This window comes from Polypterus senegalus, chromosome 15, assembly GCF_016835505.1.
Source record: "Polypterus senegalus isolate Bchr_013 chromosome 15, ASM1683550v1, whole genome shotgun sequence".
Lineage (NCBI taxonomy): Eukaryota > Metazoa > Chordata > Cladistia > Polypteriformes > Polypteridae > Polypterus > Polypterus senegalus.
Genome location: NC_053168.1, coordinates 114,057,464 through 114,077,345, shown reverse-complemented (window position 1 = coordinate 114,077,345; position 19,882 = coordinate 114,057,464). Strand labels below are relative to the sequence as shown.

At 35.8% G+C, this 19,882-nt stretch overlaps 1 protein-coding gene across 2 annotated transcripts in view; it reads left to right on the top strand.

The window, feature by feature from the left end:
* tex10 (testis expressed 10) overlaps positions 1–19,882 on the top strand; it is an 89,994-nt gene that overhangs the window by 31,977 nt on the left and 38,135 nt on the right. For both annotated transcript variants that reach the window (XM_039737493.1, XM_039737492.1), the window contains exon 9: positions 8,580–8,757. In XM_039737493.1, coding sequence (XP_039593427.1) covers positions 8,580–8,757 — 178 coding nt within the window. The remainder of the gene's footprint in view (positions 1–8,579; positions 8,758–19,882) is intronic.

The following is a 19,882-nucleotide window of genomic DNA, read 5'->3' as shown; positions in this document are numbered from 1 at the left end:
CCAAATGCCAGGAAGTTTAAAGCTTCATGACTAAAGGAGATTGCCTCATTTAGATAAAATACAGAGATGCAGAAAAATCACTGTCACCTTTCTTCTTAACTAGATGAAAAGATTCCGGAGAGAATTAAATTTTAAGTGTTTGTGTCATTTCAAGAAAGAGACTGTGAGAAAAGATGCAAAACTTTAACAGACTGGTTGATTGCTAAGAAGGTGTCTCCTCACAACGTTGCCGCTTCTTTTTTTCATGCCGGTGGAAAATAAAAATTGCAGAAAAAAAATTAAGAGTTGGAAATTAAGTTCTGTATGGTATACTGTATATGATTGTTTGTGAAGAACTGCAGTTCGCTAAATTTAGTTCTTGAATTCTGCTGTCAAACGTGAATGGTTTGAATGTATTAAAGGCATATGCCACTGAGACAAAAATGCACTGAGTTTGCCGCAGCATTGCAGATAAAATCAAAGGAAGCATACTAAAGTGGTACATGAGCAATTACATTGTCTTAAAATTAGACTTGTTAGAAAAAGTAAATGTAATTCTGAGTACCATAGAGGTATAGTAGTAAACATCAGGTGTCATTGATCAAGCACAATTCAGGAGGGGCATGAGTCAGACAATAAATGAGGAGGGCTTACCTATAGACACAAAAGAGAGAATGCAGTAAGTCTTGTCCCTTCATACACTGATCACACTTCAAATATTTTAGTTAAGAAAGTAATATGCATGTGATACATCAACATGAAGTTTCAACATTATTTATCCTCAACCCAACCTTCCGGTACAGTTTTACTATTATGTCTCTTCCACAGGCAGGTGTAAAGTTCCACATTAATGATAGAAAGCCGAACCATGTGATAAATGCATATTTTTCTTGGTAATACTGAAAAATGACAAAACAGAATTCCAACTGTAATAACTTTTTGATTATCACTTATTTTTAAACAAATTCAACTTTTCAGTACAGTGACGGTAGTGGTGTTTAGTGTCACTAAATAAAAAAAGGGGAGGAAAAGTATTAAGTCTTAACACAATTAGAGAGAAAATAAAATACAAAAAATGATGTACAAGCAGTGTTTGGACTGTATGCATTGCCTTTGATTTCTTAAGTGTCCTCTAGATGGAGATGTTAATTCACTTTTGGTTGCTTTACACTTTTCTAGCACTGTGATAATGTTTGGCATATGCAGTTTTGCTGTTCAAATACTTATAACATTGGATGCAGATATGAACTGCATTATTCTTTCAATTAAATTTCTTGTGCACTTCCATTAACTAATTCCCAGAAAATTTTAAAGGCAATGAGGCATCTTTTTGGTAAATGGGAGTATAGTCGGTGGCTACAAAGTATGCAGTTGAATTTTTTTTTTTGTCTCTTTTTATTTCTTAGATTTTATGCCATTTTTTGTTTTTGCTCGTTTCTGTTTTAGTTGTGCCTGATAACTTGGAAAAAAAAATCTTGTTAACATTTATCTGACCACTGCTAAGTGACATACTAGAAGCATAGAAGTGGTAAAAGCCTATGCAGGGTTTCCATCCCTCCAATAATTTATGCTATTTACTATTTTTTTCTTTACTCACATTATTGAGAAGATTAGAGTTCATCTGTGTATGTTGTTTGTTTTTTACATTTGAGAGATTCATTTTTCTCCTGTTTAAGGTATCAGTAATAAGTGCTTAAATGGTATTACAACTCCTTTCAGGAACAACATTTGTAGTACTAAGTTGTTGTACCGTGTTAGCCATTATGAATGTAGAGAAAAGCCAAGCAAAATGACACCTTTTATTGGCTAACTAAAAAGATTACAATATGCAAGCTTTCAAGGCAACTCAGGCCCCTTCTTCAGGCAAGATGTAATTTGTAATCTGAAGAACAAGAAGATACTGTATCATTTGTTAGACATTCCTATCAGTTTAACATGTTTTTTTTATTTGCAATTCTGAAAAAAACATATACAGTGGAAAAGGAACAATTTGCTCCAGTGGGGACTGCTTCAATAAAATATCGCAGTGAAGTCCAAGATTTTTTGTTCACAATACTGCAGATTCACATCAGTTAGAACCCAAAAGGATAAATGTCTATAGCTTTTTATATATGTTGTAAAGAGTTTTCAGCATTTGTCCAACTTTTGAAGTCTGTCCCTAGAAAAATCAAGCTGTTGAAAAATGAATGCTGCAGATAGGGTGGAAAGTATTGTTCATATTACAGTGCCTTTGATGAAAAGTGCTTGTTATATGTTAAGTGGAGAAATAATGCTGTAGTTCTGACCCTTCTAGTGCAAGTATTATAAGGACTGTGTTAAAATGCTGTTTTTCATTGGCAAGACACTATCTGGATAACTGTCTCACTCTTGTAGCCTTAAGCCGATGTCAAATTGCCCGACTTCTACTCATAGGGTGTGTCAGACTTGCTGACTACAGTAGCTGATCACCAGACCATGCCAGTTTTTCATGAATGAAAATAGCTTGGCATTGCAAATTTACTAGACTGCTGACAATTTTCCAGCACAGTTGTGCTTGCCCCTTTTTCTGACTGCCTTACATAACTGGTGCTGTGGTATGGTGAATTCAGCTGCAATCTCAGCACTTTTTTGCCAATCTGTTGTTGTATGTAAAACATCGGAGATCAAGCAGATATTCTTTTTGTAGGTCCAAAACACCAACACCTCATCACTGCATTATATGCTTTGTACATGCATATGAAACTTGTTTGATTCTGTTGGTGCAAGTCGCGGGCTAGTTAGAGTGAGTCACTGGGGATGTTAATGGGGGATTACGCAAGATTATGTTAATGATGGGTATGACTGAAAATCTATAGAAAAGTTGTCTAATGTGACATGGCCTTTAGGTACATGATAATGCAAGCGTATGGATTAGTTGAGTTTTTTAGTATAGTAAGGCATGTACAAGACTTTTTTTGCGATGCTAAATTAATACAAAGATCACTGAATAGTACTGCCCACACTACAGTATGTGTATCCTTTAGCCTTTCACAGGAACTTCCCATGCTTGCATTTCTAGTTTGAAAAGTGGGAGCACAATTCTGTAAATTTGTTGAGGTTGGATGGGTTAATATTTACCAACTACAATTCAGCTTGGTGTTTAACTCTTTTAAGTGTTTTTTTGGCCTATTTTTCCCACTCCCTTAGTATTGCTGGGTTTACAATGAGAAATTATAAGATTTAAAATCATATTACTTTCTTCACAGCAGTAATGTATGTTTAGTTTTTCTTCACAAACTGGACAGCCAGGTTTTAGGCTCCTGAAAGTACAGGTACAGCCTACTAAAATGTCAGAACTTGGTAAAGATGGAGGGAAAAAAATCTAAATAGTATATAAGAGTAGAAATACTGTAGAGAGTTCAGGACAAAATGTTCTGTCCATGTTTAAGACAAGTGTTTGGGTTCATTTTGGTTTGCGAAATGTTATGAGAAAAAAAGAGACCTCAATTTGGGAAATGCAATTTTCAAGAAAATGAAAATCATGTACTTCAAACTACAAAGTTACAAATGTTACTCTCCTTCAAGTCTGTTTTTTATCAGTTATACACTGTGAATTCTGAGAATTCGATGTAGAAGAAAGCAGAGACGAAATCTTTAATCACATTGGATCACCTTGTCACATGTTTTATCACATTTGTCCAAATTAACCAACTATTTCTTCCAAGTGTTTTCTTTTAAATTAACTTTTCTTATTTATTAATTATTTTCAACTTATTTATGTGTTAAAGTTCATTAAATGAGTTTAAGGTGCCTTTAATGACGTGCTATACGCATATCAGAGTAAATTAATGTCACCATAGAATTTTAAATGCACATTTACTATTCCAACAGTAAAATTTAAGTATTGAACAATCTTTTCAACCCTACTGTAAATTTCAGTGCTCTTCTTGCAAGGAATTGCCTTAAGGTTAAAGCTGCACAATTCTTAGTATGTTATGCTTTGCGTATTTTCTCAATCTTACTGTGGAGATTATGGTGACACTTAATTTCATCCCATTTTTGGATTTCAGTTAATCCATCCCTCCATTATCCCACCCACTATATCCTAACTACAGGGTTATGGGGGTCGCTGGAGCCAGTCCCAGCCAACACAGGGCGCAAGGCAGGAAACAAACCCCGGGCAGGGCGCCAGCCCTCCGCAGAGTGCACACACCCACACACCAAGCACACACTAGGGACAATTTAGAATCACCAGTGCACCTAGCCTGCATGTCTTTGGACTGTGGGAGAAAACCGGGATACCCGGAGGAAACCCACGCAAACACGGGGAGATCATGCAAACACCACACAGGGAGGACCCGACAAGTGAACTCGGGTCTCCTAACTGCGAGGTAGCAGCGCTACCCACTGCGCCACCGTGCCACCGATTTCAGTTAATGATTTTTCTTATTAGGTGTAACGTTTTCACACATTTTGTGCTTCTAGTGGCTAAGGTTTCAACTTCATTCAAATGCACAAAAAGGAAATAATAATGTGCAAAAATGTGTTTTAATGTTGGATATACAGTATTTCAAAATATTAGAAAGAATAGCAATATTGCCATAGTGTCATAGATATCATGATAATATAGTGTAGTGGTGTGCATGGCAGTTCCAACCTCTGCTGTATTGAGTGTATGTCTAGATTTTGGGTGATGTGGAATTGGTAGTCTGTTCTCATATCTCTGGAAAGAGAATGATTTATAGGTACAGTTGTTTGAGAGGGTTATTGCTGTTTATTTAAAATGTTACTTTCTTAATGCTTGTACGCATAATTCACTTGTCAGTTTATAAATCATTGTCAAAAGCAGTAAATTCACCAAAGACATTTTTAATGCCTTTGAAAACATTTGCATTTACTATTTGCCAATATAATTTTGAATTACCAATGGCTAGAATGTGTAGTTAAGGAGTGTTTACAACCACTGTTATCTGCTACAGTACACAAATGCAATTGCTTCACTTTGAGAATTCAAATGTAATACTGATGTGAAAAAAGGATCAGTCACCTCACTTGATTTGCCTCAAATGACAAAAGAGCACAGCATATGCCCTCAGTCAGCCTTAGTGGCCTGCTAACTTATTTTCAGTGTCATTAAGAAAAGAAAAAAAAAGTCTCTTTAAATGTCTTTTCCATCTTTTGTCTAAGATCTAAAGAAACATTTACATTGTGCAGTACATTTCAGTCATCTTCTCTTTGTGGAGTTGGCTAGAGGTTTCATGATAGTGTTTGTGTTCACCCTGTTATTGGCTCGTGCCCTGTCCAGGGATTGTTCCTGTCTTGTGCCCGATGATTGCTGGGATGGGCTTTAGCTGCTCTGCAACCCTGCCCAGGGTAAGTGGGTTATGAGGATGGATGGGAGGATGAGGCAAAGTAAAGTGACTGATCTGGGCTTTGCTGTGTTGCTTTTATTGGTGTTGTCAGAGTTCTTTACTTTGTGTGGACACCATGTACAAACTATGTGAAAGGTTAAACAAAGCTATATCTTAAGCACACAGACCCTATAATCTTTACACTCTTTATATAAAGGTAATACAAGCTACTAAGATGAGTAGCTATCATTAATTATTTAAATCCTTACAGGCTAGTGACATTAGTGGGAGCTTGCTTTTAGCAGTATAAATGTAGTCTATACTTGACTATATTCAATTTTTTATAGGCTATTACTTTGACTGGATACATTATCCAAACAATATCTGTCTTCATTCCTTTTATTTTTTCATACTCATGCTTTGCCTTTCCTTGCAACAGGTGCATCATACAAGTAGCAATGGTCTTTGGTTTTGTTTTTCCCTGTACACTATTAAAGTATAGCTGTTTTGCGGAGTTGTCATCAAAAGACGGCATAGATTGTTTCAGATGTGTAGGTACTCTACAACCAAATCTTTATCTCCGTAGCCAACTTGTACAAATTTATGGGTGTTGAGTTTAGAAATTACCTGCTTTACCAGTATAATTCAGTCAAATCTGAGTTGCACTCTGTCCTACAGGTGTATAATATTTAGAGAGGCCCATGATCAGTCTTTAAATGTTTTTCCAAAAATCTCATAGGACACAGTAAACATCTTAAGGATTTATTTTATTCTGGTTAGATTGGTTTGAATGAATTTAGGATCGTTTTTGTTTTTCTTTTTATTTAAGAGTTGTATGGATCGGAGTAAAACTAATTACTGTATATAACAAGATGCAATAGATGCGGAAAGTGGCAGCATCATGGCTTAGATTAACCTAATATCCCATCTCCCTTCTTGCAAAAAAGGCATTTTGCATTGGGGGGTTCTTTTTTATGTAACACTAGGGGGCTCTGCCCCCTGGTCACTTCGCTCGTCCACCCCCAGGTTTGGTTTACAGGATATACAATTTAAAGAGATTGTTACATATGCATTATTTTTACTTTAGAACGTCTGTAAAAACAAAAACACATGGGTAGGGCGGCTGAATGCATGCTAAGGAGATGGGGTCGGATCATCTGCTGTCTTTCTGCAGCTGCTACCCGTCAATCATTTTAAAGCGTGTACAGCAGATGTACTTTTTGCTACTTTGTGTCTCTGCTGCTCGTGTTGTGAAGGGGGAGGCTGAACACATGCTATGGAGATGCGGTCAGATCATCTGCTGGCTTATTGCTGCTGGTGTGCTACCTGTTTTGCTTCTCGCTTGTCATTGTTTTAAGAGCTGAAAGCAAGTTAAAGTGTCTCTCGCAGGACTTCTAATTGTCTTCCGAGAAGATCTCGTCTCCCTGTCTCCCTCCCCAAGATTTTTTTTTATAATAGAGAGATAGAAATACTTTCCAAATAGACATGATACACTTGTCCTAGGAAAAGTTGTGTGATATATGAAGACCACCAAGTTGGTTGACTCCATTACAAGGCCTCTTTTGTTTGGTTTGATATGATGTCTTGCAGTGCAGAAGTACCTAGTTTGTGGCTCTGTCTAGATTGTTACACAAGGGCCTTAAGAAAATGTATCAGCAAAAAGAGCATATATGTGTAGCTGTCAGCATTTTATGGCACTCCCTTCCCCACATTCCAGTTATTTCCTTTATATAAAGCATGCCTTTTGCTTTAATAATAGCCAGTGAATTAAAAGCAGGATGAGGTATTTGGTAGTGAGAACACCTCATTCTTACAGTGCTGATGCTTTTTTTTTTTTTTTTACGTTATACTTTCTATTTTTGCCCTGGGAACTATAGTGAATTAGGAATCTTGAAGAGGGCAAACTCATTTTTTATTAAGATGGACTATAAAAATAAAGTGGTAATTAATAAAAACCACTAGCAAAAAATTTGCCATCAAACATCAGGAAAGATTTTCTTTTATCAAAAGACTGAACCATTTGCAAAAGAGAGGAGTAATTGATACTATCATAAGATATTATGGTAATACATTAATATATTAATTATAAACTCTTTTGAGCGTTTACCTATAAAAGTTCATCTAGCCCAGGGGTCCTCAATCCCAGTCCTGGAGAGCCGCAGTGGCTGCAGGTTTTTGTTCTGACCTGGTTGCTTAATTAGAAAGCAATTCTTGCCAATAAAGCACTAACAAGCTATGAAATTAAATTAACTCTGCTATGTCAGGTCATTCTCATATCCTAGATTTTCTTTCCCTTTCTATCATGCAAATGATTTGAAGGCTAAAATGGACGAGTAATTCTCAGTCCTTCACTTTTTTCTCTTCATTTTTCTTCCAAGTATTTAATTAAACCCAATAGTGCAGATAAATACACACAGGTGTAAATGTAAATAAGCTAAATGGAGAAATGCTGCGCTCTCTTGTCATGTGCATGTTATTGATAATAAGGAGCAATTAAAATAGCTGTTTAAGACAAAATTAAGCAATAAGGGCTCAAAATCACTAAAGTGAAGCAGAAGTGTTACTTTAGCAATAAGTGCTTTTTATTAAGCAACTGGGTTGGCGCAACCCTGCAGCCACTGCGGCTCTCCAGGACCGTGATTGAGGACCCCTGATCTAGCCTTATGTTTTCCATGCCAACTCTGTTAATTTCTTGGCCACATTGTGCCTAAGGTTGGAATCAAGACTGTTATGAAATATCTTAATATTTTCAAACAACTGATGTTTTTGCATACATTAAAAACATTTTAGTGTTTCATTTAAATCTTTTTATATTTTGTAACACATAACCAATACATTTTATATGTACCATAATATAGTAGGGATGTTGATATAAAACAGCTGTTATATCTGTAATCAAATATTTTAATGTGGAAGGGCAGCCAGTCATCATTGTAGAAATTAGTAAAAATGGCAAACATACAAACTAATAAAAAAAAAACATGGGTACCCTATTTTGTTTATTTGCATAACTGTGTGGTCTAATCACAGATTAAGTGACTGACTTAAGACCACACAATGATACATTGCCAAGGATTGAACAGTCAGTAACTTACAATCTAGTGCTGTGGTTACTGGTCATGCAAATTTTGATTTTAGGCAGTGAAGAAATATGCTTTAACTCTAGGAAACAAATCTATATTTTTTTTTACTATTTTTGTATATGTGAGTGTAGGATAATCTTTTTCTCGCGCTCTCTCTCTCTCTCCTCTGTCAATGACTAAAAATGTGCTTGATGCCCTTTTAATACAGATCCAGAAGATGGTGCTTTTGTACTCCTTCCTCATGAATGCCAGCAAAAACTTGTCCAATTGCTGTATTTTCTACCATCTCTCCCCTGTGAACTTCTGTCTTGTTTGAGCCACTGTTGCAATGGAGGTAGATTCTTGGCTAGTCTTGCAGCATCACTCATCAGGATTGTACATATCAGGTAAAGTACAGTTTTTTTAAATGTTGTTAAATTTCTTTCAAAATCTCAAAAAGTTAATTTACCCAATAAATTGCCATTTTTAGTAGTTTTTTCCAGAGTAGTTTATTTAAATTGGATTGATACTCCTCAAATGGTTTTAGGGTGATTGTATTTAGTCATTCTAAAATGTATATTTAATATTGTGCACAATATATGTAGTTTTTGTTTTAAAAATATGTGTATTATATGAATCAATTTATTTTTGTTCTGCGGTTTTTATTTTTTTTATTAACAAGGCACTGCATTCTAGAAGATTGAGGTTCTAGAACAGAGATTCTTTTTGATTAGATGTTCTGAAACATCCTAGCATCTTATAAACTCAAGAGTAGTGATGATTTGAAATCAAAAAGAACTTCTGGTGTGCCCCACATGTTTTAACCTCCCCCTTTCATTTACTATTTATTGAATAATTAAAATTTTAGACTATATTTTAGAAAATGTCTAGCATTTTTTTCTGCTTTTTTTACATTTACAATGATCAAGCTAAATTAAATGTTTATTTAGGCTTTAATGTTTTTTCACTTGAATAGTAAACAATTTGCTGAAGTAAATAATTATTTTCATTATGCATTCAATTTGAAACTAGGATGCTGTCTGTTTTCTTTGCTTAAATCCAAATTTTACATGATAATGCTAATATACATGACACAGCAGCTCATATGTATGTTGTAATTGTTTTTAGTGAGTGCAGAGTTTCTGAGCTGTGTTGAGAGAGCATAAATTTTAAAATTGCAGGTTAAACATACATCTCTATATTACAGTGCATGGTATGTTCCATCCCCCAAGTGCACCGTCAGTTTGCAATTAAAGTATCCCCCAATTGTAAAGACTAACAGGATGTTTTTAGCCTGTGACTAGTCCTGAACTTGTCATGTGTGGATCAGTCGTAGTTGTGGAGGTCAGGACCAAACAGTGCAAACTTGTATTTGCTAGGATTCAGGAAATGCCACATATTTTTTCTTGCAAAATTTAAGTTGAATTCCCAGGTGTTTCCATATTGGTTTTCTTGAACGGTTGTTTGTCTTGAATAGATGGCAGATACAGAGGAGTAATATTTCTTTTTTAGCAATTCTGGGTAATTTTATGTGAGAATTGTTAATTAAAAGAATATGGAGCTACAGAAGTTTGGTGGATTGTAATGTTCCAGTTATTACATTCATAGTGGCATTAATTTATGAGTGAGCTTTGTGGGTGTTTGTGTATAACAACCTTGACAGAAATGTTGTTTGGTATTCTGCTCCTGAGGAAGAAAATGCCAGCATTATGATAGGAAGAGTTTTAGTTTAAGCAACGTATACTATGCTAACTTTTTTGGAGACCCAAGATGCATCACAGTAGATTTGTGCTATAGTTTTGTCTGATTGTTTTATTTTAGAAACAGCAGTATTTCTTAATTCTGAATTGCTAACAATTGGTACTGATTTTGCTGTTACCTCAGTTATGGACAGTTTCAGGATGTTTGTGTCACCAGGCAAACATTGTGCTTTTGTGTGGTTTATCACGGGTTTGTAAAGTAACAGTACTTAACTGATCCGTGAATTCAGTTGATATGTATATTACTTTTCTGAGTTGAAGTTTGAAGTGCCTTACTAGTTGAGTTTATGTAACTTTAGTCATTTAGTCCTATGTAGCAAGTATCTAATTTTTATTTCAATTTATTACTTTTCTGAACTTGCCGGAGTGCACCACGTTGTCATTTTTTAATAGAGTTCCTAAAATAGATGTTTTGTATTATGCAGGTGTGAGAGTACTATTTGCATAGGTTACATACAAACATTTAAAAGGCTGCTTTTTGTCAGTTCATTCTTATAGCTGGAAAAAGTGCATGTTAGCTTCCTGTTTACTCCTTTATAAAGTGTATCTGTGGTCTTTTAAATGCACATATTTTTGTAAAATAGATGTAAGGATAGGTTTTTCTCGCATGCTTAGCAATGGTTCAGTTATTTTTTTTTAGCTCAATTTTTGTTTGACTAAGATTTTGTTTACAGAGTTTCTAACCGACTACAAAAAATACTGTACTCACTTAGTGTCCTTCCACACTTCCGTACTGTAAAGGAAAGTGTAAAATAAATCAGAATTAAATTATTGACTTTACTATTGTATTAGCCTTTATTTTCTTGCTATGTTCTTCTTTATTTTATCACACATTTTAGCCTTATTCTGACTTGGTTTATAATTTCACTGATTTTTTTTCCAAGAAATGAAATTAGGCTAACAGTAAGATTTAAAAGCAAAAATTCTAAAATGTGTGACATTAACAGTTTATATTGGTTGTTTTTGATATTTTTTTTATAGTTTTTTTAAGCAAGTGCCTCTTTTAAACAATAAAGTAAAATCATGGCCACACCTTCTGGCATTATTTTAATTAGTTTATCATTTTTTTTTATCCAAACCTGTGTTTTCTCTTTTTGTGTTATGTATACTTTGTTATAATTTCAATGTCTTCAGTATAAAAGGTGCTATAAAATGTACCAAACTCTTTTTAAATAGCATTTTTATTTATTTCTGACTTGTTCACAATACATTTTTAACTAGTAATGCCTTGAATGTCTACATTTTCTGTCATAATTAGAAATTATTTCCTTGTAGTAAGCAGCAATTCGTTCATTGCAGATGACATCAATAGTTGTGTATGCAACAATTTATGTCATCAATGTGGGCAGTGTGAGGACTTAAGCAGTTTTCGTGAAATAAAAAGAAAAAACTAAATTTGGGCGATACCTCCTAGAGTGCCCATTATCTTTTATACCCCTAAAATCTGTCACGGGATATCTCTGCATATAAAAGAAGAAACAAATGCTGTCAGAGGCTCAACCATGCAGTTTCAGTACTTGCCCCTCTTTTATATAAACTGGGACACCATGGGTCACTGCACCTTTTTTAATAAGAGGAGCAATTAAATGCACCAAATGCCTTTATTTAATGAATAAGGAAATGTTAATTTTATATTATAATATTTTTTTTAAACTGTCACACATTATCCATAGCTACTTACAAGAAATCTGTATATGTAAATTTGAATTCTGTCTGTTAGCGCATCACATGAAAACCACCATACATTTTTACAAAACTTTGCAATCATTTCCAGTATAGTCTAAATTAGAATAAAGGCTAATACAATTTTAGATAAATAGATATTTATTGTTATTGTCTCTTTTACAAAGGAACAACGAAATTGAAGGTGCAGCCGACTCAGTGTGAGGCATAAGAGTTAAAACGACAAGAAGAGAGAAAATAATAACAAACCGAATAGTAATTAAAGTACTTTACAAAATATGCAAATTGCAGTTGTTGACTTAAGGTCTATATTGCACGTTGGGAGAATGATATGGAGCAGTTTTATTGCGAGTTCAGGGCCATGATTGCTTTTGGATAAAAGATGTTTTTAAGGTGGTTTGTCCTGGTTTCCATTGCTTGGTATCTCTTGCCCAATGGCAAAAGCTGGAAGAGGCAATGACCGGGAAGTGATGAATCCTGTGAAATGTCTATTGCTTTTTTGCGGCATTGGGAGGTGTAGATTTTTTTCCAGAGTAGGGAGGGTACAAATTGTTCTTTCTGCTGTCCTGATGACCCTGTGGAGCGCTTTCCTTTCTGAGGAAGTGCAGCTACCGTACCACACACAGTCTGTACATAAGCACACTCTCAATGGAACAGTGATAAAAGGCAAGGAGCATATTTTTGGGGAGATTGTTCTTTCTGAGGATTCTCAGAAAATACCTTCTTCAGCAGCTCCTTGGTGTCGGTGTTCAGTCAGGCCATCCTCCAGCCGAATGCCCAGAAACCTTAACACCAGGACCCTCTCCACACAGACCCTGCCAGTGATGAGTGGCTGGTTGTCAGTTTTGTTTTTTCCAAAGTCAATAACAAGCTCCTTCGTTTTTGTGGTATTGAGGAGCAGGGTATTGACCGTGCACCACTCTGACAGCCGCTCCACCTTATCCCTGTATGCTAGCTCAACCTCCTTGCCTGAGATGAGTCCAACCACCATTGTGTCATCCGCAAACTTTATGATTTTGTTGCAATGGTGAGTGGGGACATAGTCATACAGTAAGTGTAGAGGAGCGGGCTGAACATACAACCCTGCGGCGTCCCAATATTGAGGCTGAGAGCAGTGGATGTGTGGAGACCCAGCCTGACTCTCAGGGTGCGACCAGACAGGAAGTCCAGTATCCAACTGCAGGTGAGTGATGGAACTCCCAGATCTGCCAGTTTGGACACCAGTCGTTATGGGGGGAAGGTGTTAAATGCAGCGCTGAAATCAACAAAGAGCAGCCTGGTGTAACTCCCCTGCTGCTCCAGGTGGCAGGGCAGCATGAAGGGCTGTGGCCACAGCGTCCTCCGTGGATCTCTTTGTTTTGTAAGCAAATTGAAATGGGTCCAGGTTTGTAGACCGGGAGGCGATGATATGACTCCGCACCAGTTTCTCAAAGAGCTTCATGATGACAGATGTGAGTGCCACTGGGTGGAGATCATTCAGACTGTTCGTGATGGATTTTTTTGGCAGCGGAACAATGATTGAGGACTTGAGGCAGGATGGGACAGTGGCCTGGAACAGGGACTGGTTGAAAATTGTAGTGAAGATTCTGGCCAGTTGAACCGTACAGTCTTTCAGCACCTGCCCAGCCACACCGTCGGGTCCTGCAGCCTTCCTCATCACCCGCCTCACCTCACAGTCTTCCACCATGAGTATGTTACTGTTGTGAACAGGCGGCTGTGATGAAGCTGCTGTTGGTGTCACCTCAAAGCGGGCAAAGAAGATGTTCAGCTCCTCTGCCAGAGAGGCGCCTCCCTCAAACACCTGCCGACACGCCCCAGTGTGGCGGAAGTGCCGGCTGTCCTCCTGGAAGCACTCCGGGTGTCCCTGCTTCTCTTCATTCCCCCCCCCCAACACTTCCTGGTGTGGCGGAAGTGCCGAGGTCCAGGGCTCCCAAGGCATTGGGGCGCCCCCTGGTGGTGACCACGGCCCCCTACAGGGTTGGGCTTCCAAGCCCTCAACCCGTGGCCCCCACGTGATCCCAGATGGGGGCACGCCCTCTTCCGGTCCCTCATGGCGTCCCGGCCAGGTCGTCGCCCCTGGCATCCCTGACAATGCTTAGTTACTCTTTAATCGTTGATCATATCAAAAATACTTTTCCTCTTTTTTATTTTTTATTTTTTTGCTCATTTTTTGACAATCAAAGAAGGTCCCTTTGATTTATTATCATGGGCAAATTATAAACCAGGAAATGACCCATTTGTGACAAAATCTGTTTGAGTTGGAGTAACAAAAGTCTTTTGAGATGGTGGGGGCAGACACTTCAAGGGGATAGTCCTGGTCAAGGTTTTCCAATAGAACATTGCCCAGAGCATCAAATTGCCTCTACTGGCTTGGCTTTTTCCTATGGTCCATCCTGCTGCCTTCTCTTCCTCAGGTAAATGACTCGTATGCTTCCAGCAGTTCACCTGAGCGAAACGAAAACCTGCTTCATCAGGCCAGGCCACCTTCTTTCATTGCTGTGCTGCACTTTGAATTATGACACTTTTCTATCATGGCCAGCATTATGTTTTTCAGCAATTTGGGGTATAGTAGTTCTTCTGTGGGATTGGACTAGACAGGCTAGTATTCGCTCTACACGTGCATCAGTGAACCTTAGCCTCCCATGACCTTGTTGCCAGTTCACCTGTTGTCCTTCCTCAGACAGTACCTTGGTAGGTACTAAGTATTTCATACCAGGAACACCCCACAAGCCCTCTCATTTTTGGAGATGATCTGAGTCGGTTTTCTAGCCATCACAATTTGGCCTTTGTTACTTAGATGCTTACGCGTGCCCATTTTTCCTGCTTCCTACACATTGCCTTCAGGAACTGACTTTTCACTTTCTGCCTAATATATCCCACCCCTTGACAGGTGCCATTGTAGTGAGATAATCAATTTTATTCTCTTCATCTATCAATGGTTTTAGTGCTATTGCTGATTGGGTAATGTACAGTATAGTGTATTAGTGTAATGAAATTATTATAAAATGTATTGCTAAAATGAATCCAACCTAGAACTGGTTAAAGTAATGCCTCCATACAGAAACGTACATTTAACACACAGAACTTTAAATTCACATTTAAATGTATTTCAAGTGTGTATACTGTACATATTTTTAATAGTAACATTTTGCTCTCAAATTGTTCAGGTGGCAGCCCTAACACTTTCACTTTTCCAAAGAGATTGCCATCTGTCAGAAAAGTAAGAGTTCAGCCAAAAGAAATACTTAATGCATTCTATTAACTATGAAGGAACATATAGTAATCTGTATATCAAATACTGCAAGAATGTTTCACAGTACAAGGTTTAAAATATTTTATAGCCAACTGATAAAGGTTATTCAGATTATTTTATAATTAGGTCTTTGTAGTGATTGTTTCTAAATTTAGATGTAATTGTAAAAAAAAATATTTTACTGATTTTTTTCAAAACATTTCTTTTGACCTTCAGTCAGTCTATTAAATGTAATGCTAGGTTTCAGTTTTGATCTCTTAATAATAATGTAATGATCACTGCCTTTAGAACGATACAGGCTAATGGGTAAATTTATAATATGTAGAATAAACATGCATAGTACTATGCTAACAGTTATTTTGAAGAAGAAAAAATCTCTTCATAGTACATCTTGTAATGTATCAGTAAAATTTCAGAATTGCTGAGATGAATTACCAAAGACTAATTTTGTGTTAGTTGGGTGTTTGAAGCCAAAGTAGACTTCAGTGATATATAGTAATATATAGGAATAGTTTTCATAATAAGGTGGCAAGGAAGTTGTTGTCTGCAAAGTGTTCATAAAAAGTCTCCTTAAAGTACTGCAGATATATTGTGTACCATCTTGTGGTGTGGCAAGGCTAGAAGAGAAAGTTTTTGTCCTGAATACTGTTTAGCCAAAAATGGAATGTTGAACCTAAGTCAGGTCACACTATTCCATGGTAAGGTATAGGCTTGGTAGTATTATGTTATTGGCATAATTGTCAGCACAAGGACCCCTCAGTCTTCACAGAATGTATGGAAAACAGAATGGGGCATATACAGAGGAAATTTTAGATTTGTCTACCAAAAACTGAAACTGGGTAAGAAGTGTGCATTTTAGCTGATCACTACATTAGATCACAATAAAAGAAACAAGATTCTATTTTTGATAATGTCATGACATTAATCCTGTCTTTTTTAGGGAATGACCTTAGAACTGCTCTCTGTCCCTATTCCTGGCTGACCTGGAACAGCATGAGTTATTATATTAGAAGAAATGAGTAAATTAGAGACTTGTCCAGAACGATAAGTTTTATTCTTTTTGGCCTCCATGAATCACAGATAAAATTTCTCATTTTAACGAATCAAAATCCAATAGTGTAAAACAATAAAAATAATCTGCTGTGAGGGACACAGTTTCTTCCATATTGTGATTATTTTTGTTGTTATATAATCGCAAACATAAATTGCAAATATCATTTTCCAAAAGTTAACACTGTGACATTATTACTCACTATAATTGACATTAAGTTTAATTTATTTTGCATATGTGAATTTCCCCTTGGGATTAATAAAGTATCTATCTATCCTATCTATCTATCTCCTTCTAATATTTGTTGTAGCAAATATATTTCTCCTAATCTAAAGATGGGGGAAAAGATGACTCAAAAATTTAAAAAAAAATAAATCTTCAAAGATGGTTTAGTTTGTAGCAAATCCTGCAGAAAATATTTATTTAGAAATAATTATGTTTTGCATTACTTTTATTTAGTTCCCTTTTTTCTTCATAGTGACTTACATAGAGCCTGTGTTTCCATTGAGATTAGGCTTCCTAATAAAAAACAATGTTTTGAAAGTAACAATAGATGGCAGTATTTCACTTTCTGAATTTTGTTTTCTATCTTGCCTGAACATTCCCTCTGAACCACTGCAATTCTTTATTGTTGTATTTAGGTCTGACAACCTGACTAGTGTTATATTTTTACATTGATAACCAAGTGTCCAAAGTAATGAGTGGTAGCCTTCATGCCCTTTTAAAGTAATGAGTGATAACTTCCATGCCCTTTATAAACGATTGCAGTGAGCTTTGCATTTTCAAATCTACTCAAAAAGTTCACTTATGAGCAGTGGACTTTTTTGAACATGTTACTTTTTGCTGAAGTTTATTTTGGTCACATTCTTTCTTTTCTGTCCATTTCATTTTTTTTATCCATTTTAGGTCAGCCTTTACAAATGGTTTTCAAGTGATAAATTCGATATTTGCATATTTTTAATTATTTAATTATTCTGGTAGGATTTGTGACCTTGACAACCATGGATGTATTTAGATGTTTTAAAGATTCTCACCTGTCCCTTTTGTGAAAAATACTGCTTGAATCAAATAGTAAAATGGTTCGGTAAAATAACAAGATCTCAAAAATGTAATAAGCACATATTGAGGAAGGCAGAGTGTTTTCATTTAGACAGAATTCATGCTTTATATTCAGAATTCCAGTTTTTGCCATCAGGTCATAGGCTCAAGATTCTGAGGCCAAACACCAACTGATTCAAATACCTCATTATCTGAACTGCTATTAATCTTCTAACCAAGACAAGGTTTATCGTATTAAATCATAACTTTTCAGTTATCACTAATGTCAATCATTAGTCAAGTTTTAATATTGGTTTAATTTTTATACTGTATGTAATAACTAAAATCACAATTTGTTCCATACTTCTTATGTTCACTGCTGTTTTATTTCTGCAAAGTTTATGTTTGATGGCAAATTTGTTTGTTGATGTGTTTTTAATGTTCTGTCATTGTCTCTGTAAAACCTTCTTACAAAAAAAAACTCCCCCTTGGGACATTAAACTTGAATGGAATTAAATTGAATTTTGTGGTGCACATTTTAATCATTCTGGAGTCTGATTTATGGCAAGCAATATTTGTTTATATTCATTCATGGAAGTCATTCATTTATTTGTGAACCTGGTTTCTGTTTCAACTTACAGAGTTGTATCTTTGGAAATTTGAAGTTCAGCATTTTTGAGTGGTTGCATCTTTTATTTTGTAGAAATCATAATTTAAACATAAATGAAAGTATTGGTGGTTTATCATACTAATATAAATGCATTGAAAATTAATGTGGTTTAAAATTAAGTTTTTTTTTTTTTTTTTTTTTTTAGTAATTTAGCATTATTCAATATGGGTCAGCATTATACATAAGTAAACCAAATATATGCGTTTTAGTCCACTTATCTGAGGAGTAGCAACATTTTCTTTGCCAAACAGCTAGTTGCTTCTCCACTTCTACTTTTAAGTGTTTGGTCTTAGGTAGTCTTGGGGTTTCACATTCCATATAATTTATTGGTGGGGTTGTTGGTTATTCCTTTAGGAGGAAAAAAAAACATTATTTCATAGTATTGTTCATTTTTAGAGGAAAAATTAAAGCTGCGTCGTGGTAAAATAAGTGTGACTTTGCAACTGCATCACAGAGTCATTTATAAAAACGAGTAAAACATGAACTAGCATAAGAAAAAAGGTACCCATTAATGTCAGTCTTTCCGTCCATTTTAATTAATTCATTGTGACCTTCCATGGATTCATATCCTATTCTGAGTCGATTCCTGCATTTTGCTGTTGGGATGGGCTCAAGTTTACCATGCCCCTATCATGGCATCTTGAGAAAAAGAGTGAATGAATGACTATGTATTTTCTGTCATGGTCGCACTAGTCATGATTTAAGAGATCGAGCAATGTTTCCAATAATTTTCCTATAATTTTTGTAAGGCTATTTGAAGGGATATAGTATTTCTTTCTGCACCTTTTAACAAGTTATTTTTAAAAATTTTCTTGATCAAAATGCTCAAACCATGGGTATCTTTTAAAGTATAAAAATCAATAACAAACTCTGTCTCTTGCAAATATTTTAATGCATAATATACATAAATCTTAATTTAGGAGTTTGTTAGTTTTAGTTAAACAATTAATTTCAATGTAATTTTGAATATTTGTTTGCTGAGTGGTAGTTTTATACACTATACTCGTTGATATTTTAATATGTATGTGATTAAAAACTAATTGAAATTTTGTATTTTTTTCAGTGACATTTTCACACAATAAGTAACAAAAGCAGCAGTAATAAAGGTAGATACAGTATCTTAGTTAAAAATGGAATGCAATAAATGTTCGAATCAAAAGTCATTAAACATTACTTAGGCTAAAACCACATTCTTAATCTAAAGTGGATGCCAGGAATGATTGCACTACTATTCATCAACTTTTAAAATTTAGTGAGATGTTACGATATCCAGAAACCTTAGAAACCAGTTTAACTAATACTTTTTTTTTCAGCAAGTGTAAACCTGATGTCATTATAGTGTCTTGCTATAGCGGTATCTTTAACAAGAAGTCTTTGTATTTTGAGAACCGAAGATTTGATCTCATCAGCTTTAAAGCTGAAGTCACTCTTAGCTATTATTATATAGTTAATAGTGATGAGTGAACTTTGCAGAGTTCATTTCGCTGTGAGTTCATCAAAGTCATAGAAATGTTGGCCATATTTATAGAATTTGGCGAAATGTGTTAAAGTCAATGGACAAATTAACTAGTTTTGAGTGGATTATAATGGTGCAGCAGCCTTTGAAGTGCCCATGGGGTCTAGGGAAATGTTGTCTAACAATGCTGTACCAATTATTGTGGCCACATTTGTAATCTGAGCTGTGAGGCAGCAGTGCTGACTACGGCACAACTGGGCCTCAAACAACAAAAGTTCGAACACCAAAAACAAAATGCAACAAATGGCCACAAACTGCTCATAAGTAAATAAAATATAGTTCATTGTCCTTACATAGTTCCACTCTTGGATCACACACTGGCTGAACCTCAAAGCGGCTCTGTGGGACTGGCTCAGTCTATTGATTAAAGTTGCGGTTCAGCTGGGACATCTTTTTTGTTCCCATGTATCAATGCAGATGCTTTGCACTTTCTTGTACCGTCAAGAAGAAAGAAACACCTTTTAAATAGTAATAATTTTTTTTGTTTTTATTAATTTACAGCATGTCCTGTGTTTTCAGATGACTTGCACACATAGCTAATGTGCATACATAACACATAGT